The 18,612-nt window shown below is 59.6% G+C and overlaps 1 protein-coding gene across 1 annotated transcript in view; it reads right to left on the reverse strand.

Moving 5' to 3' along the window:
- LOC135976432 (E3 ubiquitin-protein ligase BRE1A-like) overlaps positions 1 to 18,612 on the reverse strand; it is a 21,602-nt gene continuing 2,990 nt past the window's right edge. The window contains exons 2-5 of the mRNA XM_065571899.1: positions 17,705 to 17,855; positions 12,962 to 12,980; positions 9,681 to 10,354; positions 1 to 68 (exon numbers count right to left, since the gene is read on the reverse strand). Of these exons, the coding sequence (XP_065427971.1) occupies positions 1 to 68; positions 9,681 to 10,354; positions 12,962 to 12,980; positions 17,705 to 17,855 (912 nt within the window). The remainder of the gene's footprint in view (positions 69 to 9,680; positions 10,355 to 12,961; positions 12,981 to 17,704; positions 17,856 to 18,612) is intronic.

Raw genomic sequence — 18,612 nt, forward strand, 5'->3', positions numbered from 1 at the left:
TCACGGCTCCCCCAGGGCGACCCGCCCGCTGGGACGCAGGGAGATGTTGGGTTTGGGGTAGCTGGGCTCTGCAGGCAGGAGAAGACAGACCGTGAGACACAGACCCTGGCATGGTCACTGCATCCCATCCCCACAGCCTGGACCCAGTGACGAGGTCGATACAGGAGAGAGTCTCCTGGATGCTTTTCCCCTGAATCCAAGACCGAGAGAGCTGGGCTAGCGACACAAGAGACACGGGCCGCGGTGCGGATCCATCTGAAGGAGCCCATGGAGGGGTGGCTGGGGCAGGGGAAGAAGAGGCCAAGGCTACCTAGAGGCCAATTGTGTTTTATCTCAGTCAGCTGGGGAAGGAGAAATCAGTTCAGTGGGGAATGATCACAAGTGAATCAGAGTTCGCTGGTTTAGGAGGAAATGCTGCATTAGGTCACACTGGGAACTACTGCTGACCTTGACTGAACAGTAACTACCATTGCCTGAATTAAACCAACTTTATGGGCAAAAATTTACATTCATGGAACACCAGAATCTGGAGTTAGAACGTCCAAGGCACTAGGCCAGAACCCCACCGCTCTACGGTCCCTTCGCGGCTTCTCTGTTTTCAGCCTCGGCACGCCCCGAGTTCGGAGGACAATGTTTTAGGATGTTCCATTATATCTGGATTGAACCATCTTCCTGTGATGTCATTGTTTGCTGTTCTGAGTTCCAGCTCAGATAACTACAGCTATTCCTCCATGCCACAGGTTGGCTTCTTAACTGAACACCCATCGTTCCGCTGCTTTCTGGCATCGCACACTCCCTTCCCGCTCTGGCAATTTCTCTCTTCCTGTCACTGCACCTGAAGGTGCTGGTGTTTTACTTTCGCTACAGCCACTTCCTCTTTATTTCTTCAGCCCCTTTCTCTTTGCTCACAGCTGATTTCCCTCACGTTTCATTCGTGCTTTACTTCTCTCGCAGTTTTGTAACAATTTCTTAGGTAACTTGGAGACTCTTTCATTGTTTTTCCTCTTGTTTCACTGCACGGTTCTTCCTGTAACTTTCCCCCTCATGCCTCTGTCTTTCCTCTGTCTGCCTCCTCCTGTTCCTGCCATCTCTGTCCCTTCTCAACCAAACTTTCTCCCTGCCAGCTCCGTGCCGGGCGCCTTTCGAAGACACAGCTCAGCAACCAGGTTCCCTTTCCACTGGCTCCCCGCTCGCTGGGTCCCTTCATTTCTGATGCCGGTTATTACCTCATGTCATGGACTCACAGGTCGTGCCCACTCTTGGCCCCATGGGGAGTGGTTCCTCTCACTCTCGGGGGTTTAGCCCCTTAACCTCCTGGAACTGCACCTCTCTGAGCCTTAGCATGCCTGTCTCTCACCATGGGACCCTCAGGGAGTCCACTCAGTCTGGACCCCCGGGACCTCCACTCCCAGAGGGAATAATGCAACCCTGTTCTCTAGCCCAGAGTGACTCTCAGCCAGCGTAAAACAGGAGGGGTTATTGAGCCTTGGAACCCAGCATAGGAAACTCTCAGGGCCTGAGGCCTGGCCTCCCTCAGCACAGCACATCCCAGTCTCCCCTACATCCAGGTGGGGTCTGCCTGCTCTCTCCCCCAAGTCCAGAGACCCTGATATCACCAGCCCCAACAGCTCCTCCCCTGGCCTTTATCTTCATCCCAGGTAAACAGGTTGCTGGGGCCCCTCCCTTCCGTCCTTTGTTCCCCTCTGGCTGGAATTGGCTGTTCAGGTCACTAGGGTCCACTCTCCACAGCCCTTTGTCCTCCCACTGGCCAGAACCAGCTGACTGCCAAGCTGGGCTGGGCCTGTTAATTTCCAGGTCACCAGTTGTTAGGGTTCCCCATCTCCAGGCTGTTTTCTGGGGGTCCTGGTTGCTAGGCGAGGTCACACCTGGTCCTTTGCACCAACAACCCTCTCCCACCACCTTGTTAAACATGCAGCACACAGGGAAACGGAGGCGCATACACACTATTCATGTAAAACACTACAAAAATCCCCCACTTCGTCACACCTCACTGGCTGCTGGTGTCTCTCTCCCAGCACTTGGCAGCCTCCCTCCAAACTCTACCTACCAGCGGTTTCTGCAGGAAGCTCTCTGGGGTGTGGAGGGAGCTGCTCCCCGCTATCCCCTGCTGTTTTCTTTCTCCTCCACCCAAACACCCCCCCATACTACCCCGGGCTCGAGCTCCCCGCACTTCCACTGCCTGGGAATCCTTGGGGTTCTCCCCACAGCAGCTGCTTCCAGACTCCTGCTGAGCAGCCAAGAAGCACAGCTCCCACGGCTCTTTAACCCAACAGCCCCCAGCCCAGGTGGGCATCACACAGCCAGCCCTGGAATGAAGTCACAGGCTGGGGGCGGGGCCAGCTGGGCAGCCCCTGGGCCCCGACTCCTCTGTACATCAGCAGACCTGGGGCAGCTGGGGAGCATCCCCCGTGGAAAGGCCCCAGCTTTTCAGCTCCCCCTGGGAGCAGGGATCCCCCCTCCCTCGGCCCCAAATCTCCAGCAGCTGCTGCTCCCCCAGGCTGAGAACTCCATCCCCAGTCACAGGCTGGGCGTCCCCTCTGCTGAGTCCCAGGGCTCAGGGCACTGCCTGGTGCTGAGCGTATCATCAGTGCAGAGACTGGCTGGGGGTGGGGCGGGGCGTGGGGACACCGAGCCGGGCCCCTCACCTGCTACCACCAGCTCCACGGAGTCGCTGGGATGCGACCGGACGGACGGGTCCAATTGGGTGCTGTATTGGCAGCGGTAGCTTCCTCAGTTTCTCTGGCTCACATTGCAGATGGGAAACTCAGCAACATCCCCAGCGGGGTCCGTGTCCTACAGCACATTCGGGTTTCCATCTTTGTACAGAAGGAACCTCATGTTCTGTTGCCGACCCCGACACCGGATGGTCACAGCTCCCCCTAGGGTCACCCACCTGCTGGGACGCAGGGAGATGGAGGCTTTGGGGTAGCTGAGCTCTGCAGTGAGAAGGAGACAGGCCGTGAGACAGACCCCAGCACAGTCACTGCATCCCGTCTTCACCGCACGGTCCCAGAGACAGGGTCCCTGGGAGAAAACCCAGCCAGAGGAACCTCTCCGTGATCCCAGAGATTCCTGGGAGCTACGACCGAAACTGCCCAAGGACCTAAATCCAGAGCACCCCTCTGTACCCGTCTATCTACTTAATGGGTCCCCCAGCCCAGTGTCCCCCCTCACCATCCCTGCCCCATGGGATCAGACCCATGGTCCCATCCAGCCAGTATCATCCTCCCACCCCCCGGATCAGACCCACAGGCCCTCACAGCCGCTGCCTCGTACCCAGCAGCCGCTAGTTGCTGCTGTATCTCTGGCAGGTGCTGGAAACCCACCGCTCTCAGGCTGGGGGCAACAGACAGGGCCAGATTGTGTCTGGTACAAAAATGCCCAGCTCCTCCCCAGCGCTTCGCACCCGCAGATCTCACAGCGCTTCACAGAGGGGGGCAGGGCATCAGCCCCATTTTACTGGGGGCAAACTGAGGCAAAGAGGGGGCAGGGACTCAGCCAAGGTCCCCCAGGAAATGACAGCCGTACCAGGAATGGCAGCCAGCTCTCCTGAGTCCAAGCCCCAGCACTCTCCCCACTAGGCCACACGGCCACACGGACAGTGTCAGCCTGCCTCAGGGTCTTAGAGTTTTGGCCGGCTAGTGGCTACAGCAAAGGACTGAGATCTGGGGTAATATCTCCAGCTCCGGGAGGAGAGTGGGGTCCTGTGGGTTAGAATGAAGGGGGCTGGGAGCCAGGACTAGGGGAGTGGGGTCTAGTAGGTTACAGCAGGGAATGCTGGACACCAGAACTCCTGGGTTCTCTCCCTGGCTCCGGGAGGAGAGTGGGGCCTAGTGATTAGAGCAGGGGGTGGTGGTTGGGATCAGAGTTGCTGGGTGCTGCACAAACATGCAGTGAGAAACAGCCCCCGCCCGAAAGCAGAGCCCTGAGTATACATAGACCCTGCAGGCACCTCACTGCATCTACAGGAAACCTGTGGGCTAGGTTCTGATCTCAGCCCCCTGGGGTCAATCCGGAGTCAGCCCTGACTGCAGTGGGGGCAGGGCTGGGTTCTGATCTCAGCCCTCCGGGGTCAATGCAAGGAGGTTGAACTGAGTTTTGGGATGAAGGTTCAGGGCTCAGCTCCTCTTTTCCTCTCCCTCGTCTCCTCTCCAACCCCTGTCCTTTACTCACATCCCAACACCCCGCTCCACCCGGCCAGCCAGAAGTTTGGAAAGGAGGTGGGTTGTTATGGACCAGATCCCAGAATGACTGGGTCCTACACCCTGGTATCAGATCAGCCAGACCCCCCGCTCCCCCCCACATGGGCACACAATCTGGTCTCAGATCCCCCGTTACGGGCACACGCCCTGGCTGTCTCCGATACTCACCAAGGAGGAGGACGGTGAGAGCAGATGCCATGACGGGGCAGTGGGGGCCCCTCACCGCTGCCACCAACGCCCTAGAACCCAGCTCCACCTGCCTGAGGCCCGAGTGCGAGGGGAATGAGGAACGGCAGGACTCAGCAGGCTGGGTCAAACAGCACTTCCAAGCTGCCACCCCCAGATGTCCCAGGTTCAGCACGTCCCTATCCCCACTTTCCCGTTACAGTTGTTCTGGTAGTAACCCACGTGATGAGCAAACCCCACAGGAGTTTTGGGCGCTGCCGGGATCTTTAGCTTAGGTACGAGGAGTGTCGCTGCAGAGCTAATGGGGAAGCCAAAAAACACCCTCGACGGGGAGAGAGAGAGAAGCAACCAGCTTAACCATGAAAGTTATTTATTGCCAGATAATAACCTGTCATGAACTCACAGATCGTGCCCACTCCTGGCCCCGTGCGGTCCGTGGGGGGTGCCCCTTTCAGTGAGACAGCTCTTCTCAGGGGTCCACTCTCTCTCTGGGGTTAGGCCCCTCCACCTCCTGGAGCCGCACCTCTCTGAGCCTTAGCACGTCTGTCTCTGCCGTGGGCCCCCTCAGGGAGTTCACTTGCTCTGGATCTCCGGGGCCTCCACTCCCAGAGGGAATAATGCAACCCTGTTCTCTAGCCCGGAGAGACTCTCAGCCAGTATAAAACAGGAGGGTTTATTGAGCGTTGAACACAGCACAGGAAACTTTCAGGGCCTCAGGCCTGGCCTCCCTCAGCCCAGCACAGCCCAGTATCCCCTGCATCCAGGTGGGCTCTGCCTGCTCCCCCTCTCCAGCCCAGAGCCCCCCTGCTTCCCAGCTGGGCATCTGATATCCCTGGCCCCAAGCCCCACCTCTGTCCATGTCTTCTCTCCAATTAAACAGGGTCATAAACAGAGTCATCTGGGCCTCCTCTCCTCTCCGCCCTCCTCTGGCTGGTTAGGTCACTGGGGTCCTCTCGTTGCAGCCCATTGTCCTCCCACTGGCCAGAACTGGCCAGTCAGGGGAGCATCTGTTGCGGAGTTTGGGGGAGTCAGGGCCCTGCACCCCTCTTCCCGAGATTCACTGCGACTCTCAACCAGCCAGTAAAGCAGAAGGTTTATTTAAGGACAGGAACACAGTCTCAAGCAGAGCGTGTAGGTACGACCAGACCCCCTCAATTAGGTCCCTCTGGGAGGTTCAGGGAGCTTAGACCCCAGCTTGGGGTTCCCTGCGTTGCACCACCCAGCCCAAACCGAAACTAAACTCCAAACTCCTCCCGCTGCTCCTCTCCTTTGTTCAGTCTCCCGGGCAGAAGGTGTTAATTCTCCCCACCCCCGTTCCTGGCTCAGGTTACAGCTCAGGTAGCTTCCTTCAAGGGAAGTCCCCCCTCCTCACTGCAATCCCCCTGCAACATTCCCAGGTCAAATCTGCCCTGCTCCCTGCTCCGTCACATCTCTCCCCCCTTCGAGACTGAACTGAGCGGGGTCACTCTGACCAGTGACCTGGGGAAGTTCAGGGCTCCCTCTCCGGGACAATGCGTCCACTATCAGGTTGTCACGTCCCTTCACATGGACCACGTCCATGTCATAATCCTGCAGGAGCAGGCTCCATCTCAGGAGCTTGGCGTTGGCTCCTTTCATCTGGTGCAGCCAGGTCAGGGGAGAGTGGTCGGTGTGCACGGTGAAGTGACGCCCAAAGAGATATGGCTCTAGTTTCTTGAGGGCCCACACCATGGCCAGGCATTCCTTCTCGATGGCCGCGTAGTTCTGCTCCCGGGGTAGCAACTTCTTGCTCAGGTACACGATGGGGTGTCTCTCCCCCTTTTCATCCTCCTGCATTAACACCTCCCCCAGTCCTGTGTCTGAGGCGTCGGTGAACACCATAAAGGGCTTGTCAAAGTCTGGGTTTGCCAGAACTGGGCCACTGACCAGAGCCTCCTTCAGCGCCCGGAGAGCCTCCTGGCACTCCTCGGTCCAGACCACTTTGTCTGGCTTCCCCTTCTTGCACAGCTCAGTGATGGGGGCGGCGATGGCGCTAAAGTGGGGCATGAACCTCCGATAGTACCCTGCCATCCCAATAAGGGCTTGGACCTGCTTTTTGGTTTGAGGAGCAGGCCAGTCTCTGATCACCTCCACTTTGGCTGGTTCCGGCTTTAGGCAGCCGCTTCCCACCCGGTGGCCTAGGTAGGATACCTCAGCCATCCCCACCTTGCACTTCTCCGGTTTTACGGTCAGCCCAGCCTTCTGGAGTCGGTTCAGCACTTGTCTAACCTGGGATATGTGGTCCTCCCAGGTCTGGCTAAAGACACAGATGTCATCGATATACGCCACGGCAAAACTCTCCATCCCCCTCAGTAGCTGATCCACCAGGCGTTGGAAGGTGGCCGGCGCTCCCTTGAGGCCGAAGGGCAGGGTCAGGAACTCATAGAGCCCCAGAGGGGTGACAAAGGCTGATTTCAGCCTGGCATCTGCATCCAGCGGCACTTGCCAATAGCCCTTTGTAAGATCCATGGTGGTAAGGTACCGAGCACCTCCCAGCTTGTCTAGGAGCTCGTCCGGCCTGGGCATGGGGTAGGCATCGGCTACAGTGATGGCATTGAGCTTCCGATAGTCCACACAGAACCGGATCGACCCGTCCTTTTTGGGGACCAGCACCACCGGCGAGGCCCAAGGGCTGGAAGACAGCTGGATCACCCCCAAAGCCAGCATGTCATTGACCTCTCTTTCCAGGTCCTGAGCAGTTTTCCCTGTGGCTCGGAAGGGGGAGCATTTTATAGGCGGGTGCGATCCTGTCTGCACCCGGTGGACAGTCAGATTAGTGCGTCCAGGCTGGTTGGAAAACAGCTGTTGGTACAGATGCAGCACCCCTCCGATCTCAGCTCGCTGGGCAGGGGTTAGCCGATCAGAGAGGGGAATTGCTTCCAGGGGGAAGCCAACTTTTGTCCCAGGGAATAGATCTACTAAAGGGTCATCTCCCTGCCCCTCCCAATGTCCGCACACGGCCAACACCATATTCCCCCTGTCATAATATGGCTTCATCATATTCACATGGTACACCCGGTGGTGGTGTGCCCGGTTCGACAGCTCCACCACATAGTTTACCTCGTTTAGTTGCTTGACAACCTTGAAGGGCCCTTCTCAGGCGGCCTGGAGTTTGTTTTTCCTCACGGGGATGAGGACCATCACCTGATCCCCAGTGGCGAGGGGCGGGCCCGTGCTGTGCGGTCATACCAGACCTTCTGCTTCCTCTGGGCTCTGGCCAGATTCTCCCTGGCCAGGCCCATGAGCTCGGCAAGTCGTTCCCGGAAGGTCAGGACATACTCCACCACCGACTCTCCCTCGGGAGTGGCCTTCCCCTCCCATTCGTCTCTCATCAGGTCCAGGGGCCCCCTTACCCGCCTTCCATATAGCAGTTCGAAAGGCGAAAACCCGGTAGACTCCTGGGGTACCTCCCTGTACGCAAACAGCAGGTGAGGTAAGTACTTGTCCCAGTCCTGCGGGTGCTGATTCATAAATGTTTTCAGCATCATTTTTAGCGTCCCATTGAACCTCTCCACCAGCCCGTTGGATTGGGGGTGATATGCTGAGGCCCAGTTGTGCCGGACCCCACATCTCTCCCACAAGCACCGGAGTAGGGCCGACATGAAGTTGGACCCTTGGTCCGTCAAGACTTCCTTGGGGAACCCCACTCGGCTGAAAATGGTCAGCAGCGCATCCGCCACAGTGTCTGCTTCGATGGACAATAAGGGCACTGCCTCGGGGTAGCGGGTGGCGAAATCTACCACCACCAGGATGTATTTCTTCCCAGACCGGGTCATCTTGCTGAGAGGTCCCACTATGTCCATGGCCACCTTCTGGAAAGGCTCCTCTATGATGGGCAAAGGTCTCAATGCTGCTTTCCCCTTGTCCCGGGCCTTCCCCACCCTCTGGCAGGGGTCACAGGATCGGCAGTACTGCCGGACGTTGGTGAAGACCCCGGGCCAGTAAAAGTTCTGTAGCAGCCTCTGCCTGGTGCGCGGGATCCCCTGGTGCCCTGCGAGAGGGATGTCATGGGCCAGGTACAGTAGCTTGTGGCGAAACTTCTGGGGAACCACCAGCTGCCTCCTGATCCCCCACGACTCCACTTCCCCTGGGGGAGCCCACTCTCGGTACAGGAACCCCTTCTCCCACAGGAACCTCTCCTTGCATCCTCTCCTCATGGTCTGTACCACACTGAGGTCAGCCAGGCCCCTTAGCTTCCGCAGGGAGGGGTCCTTCTGCAACTCGGCCTGGAACTCGGCGGCTGGGGAAGGGATGGGGACCTGCTCCCTCTCGTCGGCTGGGTCGGAAGCCCCAGCCACCCCGAGGCCTGTCCTTGGGTGTTTCCTCCCCACCCGGGAAGGGTTCGGTGCCTCCGGTGGGACATCCTTCCCAAGGTCAGGGCGTAGTGCCCCTCGCCGGCTCTGGCTACGGGTCACGACTAAGGCGGTCTGGGGGCTGCTTGGCCAGTCCTCTAGGTCCCCCCCCATCAACACCTCAGTGGGCAAATGGTGGTGCACTCCCACGTCCTTGGGGCCCTCCTTGGCCCCCCATTTCAGGTGTACCCTCGCTACGGGAACTTTGAATGGGGTCCCGCCCACCCCGGTCAGGGTCAGGAAGGTGTTGGGCACCACCCGATCTGGGGCCACCACCTCGGGCCGGGCCAGTGTCACCTCTGCGCCCGTGTCCCAGTATCCATAAACTTTCTTCCCATCCAGCTCCAGGGGAACAAGGCACTCGCTCCACAGGGACAGCCCCGCGCCAACCCTGTAAACGGAGAACTTTGAATCCGGAGCATCTGGCCCCCCAGAGAAGCTGGCCTGGGGCCCTTCTCTTTCTTGAGCAGTTGATAAGCTGCCAGCCCCTCTTGCGTGAGAAGCCTGCCCCTCGTCCGTCTGGGCCTCTACCAAGTTAACCCGGTGCGGGTTCGGTCTGCTCAGTCTGTCCTTGAGCTTGGGGCACTGGGCCCGAACGTGGCCTCTTCGGCCGCAGTAATAGCAGCTCATGTCCCGTGGGTCCCCTCGAGCCGGTCGGTTGTCCCTGATGCTGGGCATTCCCCGTGGGAGGGGATTCCCCATATTCCCCCTTTGGGAGGTCCCAGGGTGACTCTCTCTCTGCATCGCGGCGGGCCTGTTCTTTTGGGGCTCCTCACTGCCACCCCCGACCGGCTCTTTACAAACTCATCAGGCAGCTGCCCTGCGTGTCGCGGGTTCTCTGGCTTTCTGTCCACCAACCACAGCCTCAGGTCAGATGGGCATCGCTCATACAGTTGCTCCAGTACCATCAGTTTAATCAGGTCCTCCTTCGTCTGGGCCCCACCAGCCCACTTGCTGGCGTATCTTTCCATGCGGACGGCTAGTTGCAGATATGAGATCTCAGGGGTTTTATCCTGACTCCGGAACCTTTCCCGGTACATCTCAGGAGTCAGCCCAAACTCTCGTAGCAGGGCCTTTTTGAATCGTTCGTAGTCCCCTTTCTCTGCCTCTCCCAGTTGGCGGTAAAATGCCACGGATTTGGGGTCCAGTAAGGGGGTAAGGACCCGGAGTCTGTCCGCGGGATCAACCCGGTGCAGCTCGCAGGCCGTCTCAAAGGCCTCCAGGAAGTCATCCATGTCCTCCCCCTCCTTGTATGGGGCCATGATGCACTTATCAAAGCTCCGTGCAGTCCTGGGTCCCCCATCACTCACCGCAGCCGGGGGTTCACTGCCCTTCAATCTCGCCAGTTCCAGTTCACGCTGATGCTGTCTCTCATTCTCCTCCCGTTCATGCTGATGCTGTCTCTCTTTCTCCTCCCGTTCATGCTGACGCTGTCTCTCTTCATGCTGTCTCTGTTGTTCACGATCCTCCAGCTCTCTCAGTTTTAGCTCTTTCTCCCATTCCAGCCAATTCCGCTCCACGGATGCCGAACGTCGCCGGGAGGATCCTCTGCTGGCCGGCGAGCTTCGCCGGGGGGATCCCCTGCTGGCCGGGAGGGTCACGGCGCCTTCGGTATTTGCTGGGCTCCTCCCCACCCTTCCCCTAGGCATAGGAAGGAGGGGTCTCGGGAAGCCCTCAGCAGCCAGCTGACCACTCCCAGCTGGGACAGACACTGGGGCCTGCGCTGCATTTGCCAGGCTGCTTCCCTGAGACACAGGGATCAGTTCATTCGCGCGATCTTCCGCCTCCAGCCGGGCAATGAGCTGTGCTTTGGTGAGCCTCCCAATGCACAGCCCCCTCTGCTTGCACAGCTCCACCAGGTCGCTCTTAAGCCGCTTGGCATACATCTTCCTGCTGGCCACTCACCGGCCTGTGTGCTCACAGCTCCCCACAGTTCCCAGGGGGCCCCCTAGTGTGCCAGCCCTTCTCGAGGTCACCGCCTCTCTGCCAGGGTCGAGCTGCAGACTCCTCCGCCCCTGGGACCACTCGCTGCGATCCCCCCGGGGGACCCTGTTACTGCAAAAGTCCTTCTCGCTGGTCACACACTCCCAGGGGTAATAACCGTCTCTCTCTCTCACTCTTCAGCACGCCTGGTCCCCGTCAATCCCCCTTCGTTTTACTGCTCCCCAGTCACTTACTGCAGGAAGCGCCATCCACGGGGTGCAGTAGATCCCGCCGCTGCTACCAGTTGTTGCGGAGTGTGGGGGAGTCAGGGCCCTGCACCCCTCTTCCCGAGATTCACTGCGACTCTCAACCAGCCAGTAAAGCAGAAGGTTTATTTACGGACAGGAACACAGTCTCAAGCAGAGCGTGTAGGTACGACCAGACCCCCTCAATTAGGTCCCTCTGGGAGGTTCAGGGAGCTTAGACCCCAGCTTGGGGTTCCCTGCGTTGCACCACCCAGCCCAAACCGAAACTAAACTCCCAACTCCTCCTGCTGCTCCTCTCCTTTGTTCAGTCTCCCGGGCAGAAGGTGTTAATTCTCCCCACCCCCGTTCCTGGCTCAGGTTACAGCTCAGGTAGCTTCCTTCAAGGGAAGTCCCCCCTCCTCACTGCAATCCCCCTGCAACATTCCCAGGTCAAATCTGCCCTGCTCCCTGCTCCGTCACATCATCCCCCTGGGAGAGCCCCTTGCTCTGCAGCTGCCCCTGGGGGCTGGGATCCCCCTTCCCTCTGCCCCAAATATCCAGCAGCTGGGAACCCCCCAGTGACCTCGTCCCTGTTCCCCGGCCAGGTGTCCTCTGTGCTGGGGCCAGAGCTCAGGATAGAGCCTGGCTCTGAGCATCCCATCGGGTCTGGCTGGGAGAGGGGACATCATGCGATGCTCAGTGCTGGGGATGGTGAATTCATCCCCATCCCCATCAGCATCCAGCTCCCGGATTTGGATTCCACGTTTATACAGCAATAACCTCCTGGCCTCGCACCAACTGTGGATGGTGATGGCTCGCCCGGGGCTATCACCCCGCTGGGGCTGAGGGTGATGGAGGGTCTGGGATCAGGTAGCTCTGCGTTCACACACAAACAGGAGTGAGATGGGAGACAGAAACCCCTCCCCATGTGTCTGTAACCTGCCCTTAGCGCCTAGCCCCAGGGACAATGCCAGGGTAACAGACACCTCACTGCATCTACAGGGAACCTGTGGGCTGGATTCTGATCTCAGCCCCCTGGGGTCAACATTAAGAGGTTAAAATGAGTTCTGGGGGAAGTTTCAGGTTACAGCTCCTCTTTTCCCCTCCCCCTTCATCCTTAATACTAAAGTTTACCCAGCTCCACAGACACTCACGTGTAAACACTCCGCTGTGCCCGGCCTGCCCCTTGCTCCCCCTCCAGCTGGCCAGAGGTGCCCAGCTCAGCTGGAGTTTTGGCAGGAAATCGAATCCCACACACACCCCGTCCACCAACCCCGACTTTGTGAGAGGGGAGACCCACACCCCAGCACCCATCCTGTGTCTCCTCACCCCATGCCCCTCTGTTCCCTGCCCCTCCCATTTCCCCTCCAACCCCCACCCCTCCCATCTCCCTTCCAGCTTCCACCCCTCCAGCCGCCACACTGTCCTATCTCCTCTCAAACCTCTTCCCCCCACCCTCATCCCATGTACCCTCCGACCCAGTCTCAGACTCCCAGGCCCCGGGCTCTCTTGGCTCCATATAGCCCCTGGAAGACCCCCCCTTCAGAGTAACAGCTCCCCCTGAGGGTCACACTCACTCTCCAGGGTTAGGCCTTCTGGCCCAACCACCTCCTGGGGCCGCACCCCTGAGCCTCCAGCCCACCTTGCTCCCTCCGGAAGCCCCCTAAGGGGTCCCCTCACAATGGCCCCCTGGGGCCACCACCCCCAGAGGGAGTGACGCCCCCGATCTCCAGCCTGCAGGGTCTCTCAGCCAGCGTAAAACAGGAGGGTTTATTGTACGGCTGAGTGGTGTGGGACAGAGACAGGATGGGGGCTGGGAGGGGTTGTGGTTTCCGGCCTCTCTGAGGTGGGGACATAGAGGTTGTGACGAAGTGGGGGTAAATTTAGATCCTGAGTGGTTAAAGGAGCAGCCGATAATACCGCAAAAGGGGAAGTCTGCCCAGAGCTAGTGCTCGCTTCCTGCTTCTGCTACTTCCAGTGAAACTCTGTGTGAACCTGATGCCCCAGCACCTACCTTGTTATATACCCCTGCTCTGAGAGGGGAGTGGGACAGAGGGGTGCCGGGGGGGCAGTTTGTGGTTCTGTGTTTATTACAAATCTGGAGATTAACAGGATGCAAAATAACAAACAGCCACCATGGCCCTTCCCCTCCCCCTCCCAGTGCTGAGCCCCCCACCCCCAATCTCCCACATGTGGTTCTGGGTGAGCAGAGGGACAGCAGCTCGATGAGATGGGGCTGCAGTGGGGGAAGGGCATCCTGGGCATCTCCCCTAAATCTTCCCTGGAAGCAGAGTTCTCAGGGCTGGCACTGCAGGGGGGTGAATCTGTCGCCCCCTGGGGGTCAGCACCCCATGGCTGTGGGGGGCTCTCACTGCAGGGCCCCCCGCCTCACATTGATCACGGCGTACATGCTGGACTCTGCAGGCTCAGGGGCAGGGGCCGGGCCCCCCTGCTTGCCCTGCAGCGCCTGGCCGTCCAGCTCAGCGTAGATGAGTCCATCAGCACCAGGGTCGGGCTCCTGGGGCTGGGAGGGGAGAGAGTCGTGTGTGTGTGTGTGTGTGTGTGTGTGTGTGTGTGTGTGTGTGTACACATGCATGCACATGAAATATCAGAGCCATGAGGGCAGCTGCCCGCCCTGCCCACCCGCCCCCACTGCCAGCTCCCCCCACCTGTCTGGTTGTCCGGCAGGAACAGGGCCAGACCCTGCCCATGCCTGTGAGTCCCATGGCACCGCCTCTGCCTGTGGGGCTGGGACTGGCTGGGCACTGCCCGTTACTGACCTGCCCTGGCAATTTTCAGCATATTTATACACTTCTTTCATATTCTGTTATTGAATGTGTGTCTATCTTTGGGATCTCAACAATGCAAACGTTATTAAACTAGTAATGAAATAGATCATTACATTATCACGAATTACAGCGTATTAAAATCATTACACTCAGCTACAAGCGGTCTTCACTAACAGCCCAGTGTAAAGACATTACGTTCGCTCTGGTCTTCACACCTGCTTAGGGCCTGCTTGGGAGCTGAGGGCCACTGGTGGCTGTGGGAAGAAGGTGAATGGGAGGGACAAGCAGTGGGGAGTCTTTCCCCCTCTCCCTTCCTCTTTCTCCTCTCCCTTCGTTCCGCTCTCCCTGCCCCTTTCCCTCTTTCTTGTTTCTTCTCTAAGTCCTTGCTCCCCTTCCTGATGTTTCCCCCTTCTTGCTTCCCACCCATGTCTCTTTTCCCAGCTCTCTCTGCTCCCCACCTCCTAGTGGCTCTGTCTAGTGTCTGATCCTACCCACCCACTCAAAGTGGCAGAGGAGGTTCCCCCTCCTTGGGTGGGAAGGTTGCCTAGTGGTTAAGGCACAGGCCTCGGGCTCAGGTGTTCTGGTTTGATTCTCTGCTCTGCCACAGACTCCCTGCTTAGCCTTGGGAAAGTCACTTCACCTCTGGGTGCCCTAGATCCCACCTGACAAATGGGGCTAATGCTGACCCTGCCTCCTAGGCTAAATCCACTCATGGCTGGGTGATGATGGGGGAAATGGAGATACCAATGTGGGTAGATTGGGCTGAATTTCGCCACAGCCTGAGAGTTAGAGCCAGCTCCGCAGGGGGGATGGGTGAGAGAGGGGCTCAGGCCAGCTCCGCACACCGTGGGGTCAGGGCTTCAGCCCTGCAGTTTCTGCCACTAGGGTGGCTGGGGTCCCGAGATGGGAACTTCAGCCCCACATCTGCCAGGGTCCCCTCCACCGCCCAGAGTGGCTCCTGCCAGGGTCCAGGGCTTTTCCTCCCCGTAATCCACCAGTGCACCCAGCCCTAGCCTAGCTGGGCTCCCTTGGGTCACCTGATGCCTGCTGTGGCCAGAGTCGAGCCTGGTTGGCAGGCAGCCACCATACAGATGGACGCCATGGCCATCAGCCCAAGAGGTGTGGGATGGTCCTAGGTGAGCAGGGGCTGGCTGTGCTGCTGCTGATAGCCCAGCACTCCCGCCCACGCCAACCCTGAGGCTTTTTTTGTGTGTGAGACTCACTCAGCCCCTGCTGGAGCAGGGAGGCACAAAACAGCTGATCTGAGCCTGCCCGCCACACAGCTGATCACAGCTGCATGCAGGCTGCCCTTAGGAAACAGCTTATCTGCCGAGGGACCCGCAAAACAGTCGGGCTGGCTGGGGCCCCTTCTGACTCTGGGCCCGGCGCCTGGTACTGCCTCCGAGAGAGTGGACCCCCGAGAAGGGCTGTCTCACTGAAGGGGGTTCACTCCACGGACCACAAGGGGCCAAGAGTGGACACGACCTGTGAGTCTGTGACATCGGCGGGGTGGGGACCAGCAGCCGGAATCTACAGGTTGCTGCTCAGTACAAGGTGACCCCCAAGCAATGGGCGGGAGGAAGAGGTGGGTCAAGCCAGTATCCAGCCCCCCAGCACCCAGAATACTTTGCAGTAACCCTTCCAAGGAAGGGCCTTAGAAACTGTTGCAAAGGATTCTGGGAGGAGTCCTCTGGTAGAGAATGGTGCCCCCCGTCCCCCCACCATGACCCCTGACCTTATAGTGCAGACATACAGACCCAACTGTGACCCTGGGCCTATAGTGCAGATGGGCAGGCCACACCATGACCCTTGACCTCCAACATTTAACCTCCACTATGACCCCTGACACCCATAGTGAGCCCCACTATGATCCCTGACTATGGTGACCAGACGTCCCGATTTTATCGGGACTGTCCCAATTTTTGCTTCTTTGTCCCGTGTCCCAACAAACAAGAAATTTTGCCCTCCCGGAGGGACTCTCGCCCCCTCCCGCCCCAGCTCTGCCCCCATTGGCTCCCTCCCCAAATCCCTGCCCTGGCCTTGCCTCTTCCCCAACCACGTGGCATTCCTCCTCCCTCCCAGGCTTGCAGCTACATGGCGGCGCAAGCCTGGAGGGAGAGGGTGGGGGCGGTGGAGCCTGGAGCTGGTGAGTCAGCTCTGGCACCCAGGCATCAGGCGGGCGGGAAAAGGGGTGCTGGCAAGGGAGGGAGGGCGATGAGGGGGCTCAGCTCTGAGCCCCCCACCATGCCAGGGGGCTCCGGCCTGGCCGCTGCACAAGGAAGGCCGTGGGGCAGCATGGTGGGTCTGGGTGGGGGCAGTGCAGAACGGGCATGGGCCAGGTGGGCGGTGCGAGGGCATGGGCCGAATCCCCGCTGCTGCCGGGGAGCCCAGTGCCTCCCCCTCCCCTTCTCGGCTGTGCTCCAGCGGCTCCTTCCCGACGGGGTACCCGCTGGGAAGGAGCCGCTGGAGTGCAGCTGACTGGGAGAGGCGCGGGGCTCCACACTGGCATTGGGAAGCATGCCACATGTGCCCAGGGGCGGGAGGTGCATCCCTCCGGGAAGGAGCTGCAGCCGCTGGAGCGCAGCCGAGAGCGGGAGGGAGAAGTGCGGGGCTCCCTGGCAGCAGCGGGGATTCGGCCAACACCCCTGCGCCGCCCACCCGGCCCCTGCCTGCTCCACGCTGCCCCCGCCCAGACCCACTGTGCTGCCTTGCAGGCTGCAGGGTCCGAGGTGGGCTCGGGGGTGGGAGGCTCCTCGGGGAGGGCAGTGCGTGTGGCCCCTGCGAAACTGTTTTTGTTTTTGCTCACCCCCCGACCCCCAATATTTTGTCAGTCTGATCTGGTAACCCTATCCCTGACCCCTGGGCCTATAGTAGTGGTGGACAGGCCCCCTTGTGACCATTGACTTCCATTGTAACCTCTGATCCCTGTAGTGAACCCCCCCAGGCCTATTTTGCAGATGTACAGGCCCCAGCATGAACCCTGCCAGGCAGACAGCAAGCTAAGCCCAGGGTTCATTGATGCAACGGTTGAAACAGGAGAAGCTGCCCATGCCCCCATCTTTATTGGGGATCCCCCTAGGATCTGCCCCAGGATTCCCCCCAGCCTCTTAATGCCCACAACCCCGAGTGCTCACCGCTCCAAGAGCTCAACGTGCTAGCCAAGGGAGGGGATGGGTCACCATCCCAATTGCACAGATGGGGAAATTGAGGCACCGAGCAAGGAGGGGACCTGGTCAAAGTCCAGAACCTGGAATTGAACCCAGGAGTCCTGAGGCCCAGCCCGGTGCTTGGTCCACTAGGGCACAGGACCAATGTGATTGACACGCAGAGTAGGGCCCAGCCTCTCCAGCAGGGGGCGGCAGGGACACACACACACACACACACACACAGTTACTCCTGGGGGAATTCTGTGCATGTACGGACACACAGAATTCATCTGTCTGCATAATTTTGGTTTTCCCCCCAGAGAAAATACATTCTGCCCCAGAAGTGCTGCAGTTCCACCTCTTTCCCACCAGAGGCCGCTGTGGCACTAGAGCAGCCAGCAGCTATTCTGGTGCCACAGCGGCCCCTGGTGGGGAAAAGGTGGAACTGCAGCACTTCTGGGGCAGAATGTATTTTCTCTGGGGAAATAAATTCTCTGCCTGCCCCGTGGTGCAGAATTCCCCCAGGAGCAGAAGTTCATCACAGCACCTGCCACAGAGCCAGGTTAGGGCAGAGTGGGGAACCCAGGGCTGCTGGGGGGTCACAGACTGGGGCTCAGGAGCTAGTGGGGTGACAGCCTTGAGTCTGGGGACACGGACTGCAGGAACACATAGGGATGAGGGAGGAGGGCGTACTGGCTTACTTTCACCTCTGCCTCTGCTGGGCCCAGGGATCAGGGCAGAGCCTGGGTCTGAGTGTCTCATCGGTGCAGAGACCCCCTGAGGATCTGGCTGGGAGCCAGGACACTGAGCCGGGCCCCTCACCTGCTACAATGATCTCGATGGGGTCGCTGGGATATGACCAGCAACTCTGATCCGTTATGGAGTGATAGTCGCAGGTGTAGCTCCCTCCATCTTCCCGGCTGACACTGCGGATGGGAAATTCAGCCACAGTCCCATCAGGCACCAGGGTCACCTGTGGGGGCAAGTGGGGCAATTTGCCCCGGGCCCCGCAGGGGCCCCCACAAGAATGTCTGAGGCTCCCCCAAGTCCCGCCCCTGCCTTCGCCTTCCCCCATCACCCGGCGCCTCAGCGTGTTGCATCCAGGAGCGGCCCTGGACAGCGCTGCAGCGTCGTGGCTCCGGCGGGACCTGAGCTCCTCCTGCTTGGAGCCGTGTGGTAAGAGGGGAGGGCTGCGAGCTCCGGAGGGCTGAGTGGCAGGAGCTCAGGTCCCACTGGAGCTACACCACTGCAGCGCTGTCCAGGGCCGCTCCTGGACACGGCTCGCTGAGGCTCCAGGAGAGGGGGGAGGCGGGGGTAAGTGTCATGGTAAGGAGTCGGGGCGGTTGGATAAGGGGCAGGGAGTCCCGGGGACATTCAGGGGACAGGGAGGGGGGGTTGGATGGGGCAGAGGTTCTGGGGGGGCGGTCAGGGGATGGGGAATGGGGGGTTGGATCGTGGGCATTCCGGGGGTCTGTCAGGACTCAGCAGGGGGGTGGATAGGGGTCGGAGCAGTCAGGGGACAGGGAGCAGGAGAGGTTGGTGGGGGATGGAGTCCCGGGGTGGTGGTTGGAGCGGTCTCAGGGGGCAGAGAACAAGTAGTAGGATGGGTCAGGGATTCTGAGCGGGACAGTTGGGGGGCAGGAAGTGGGTGGGGGTCCGATAGGGGGCAGCACCAGCCTGTTTGGGAAGGCACAGACTTCCCTACCTGGCCCTTCAAACAATTTTGGAAC

The sequence above is a fragment of the Chrysemys picta genome, chromosome 17, assembly GCF_011386835.1.
Source record: "Chrysemys picta bellii isolate R12L10 chromosome 17, ASM1138683v2, whole genome shotgun sequence".
Lineage (NCBI taxonomy): Eukaryota > Metazoa > Chordata > Testudines > Emydidae > Chrysemys > Chrysemys picta.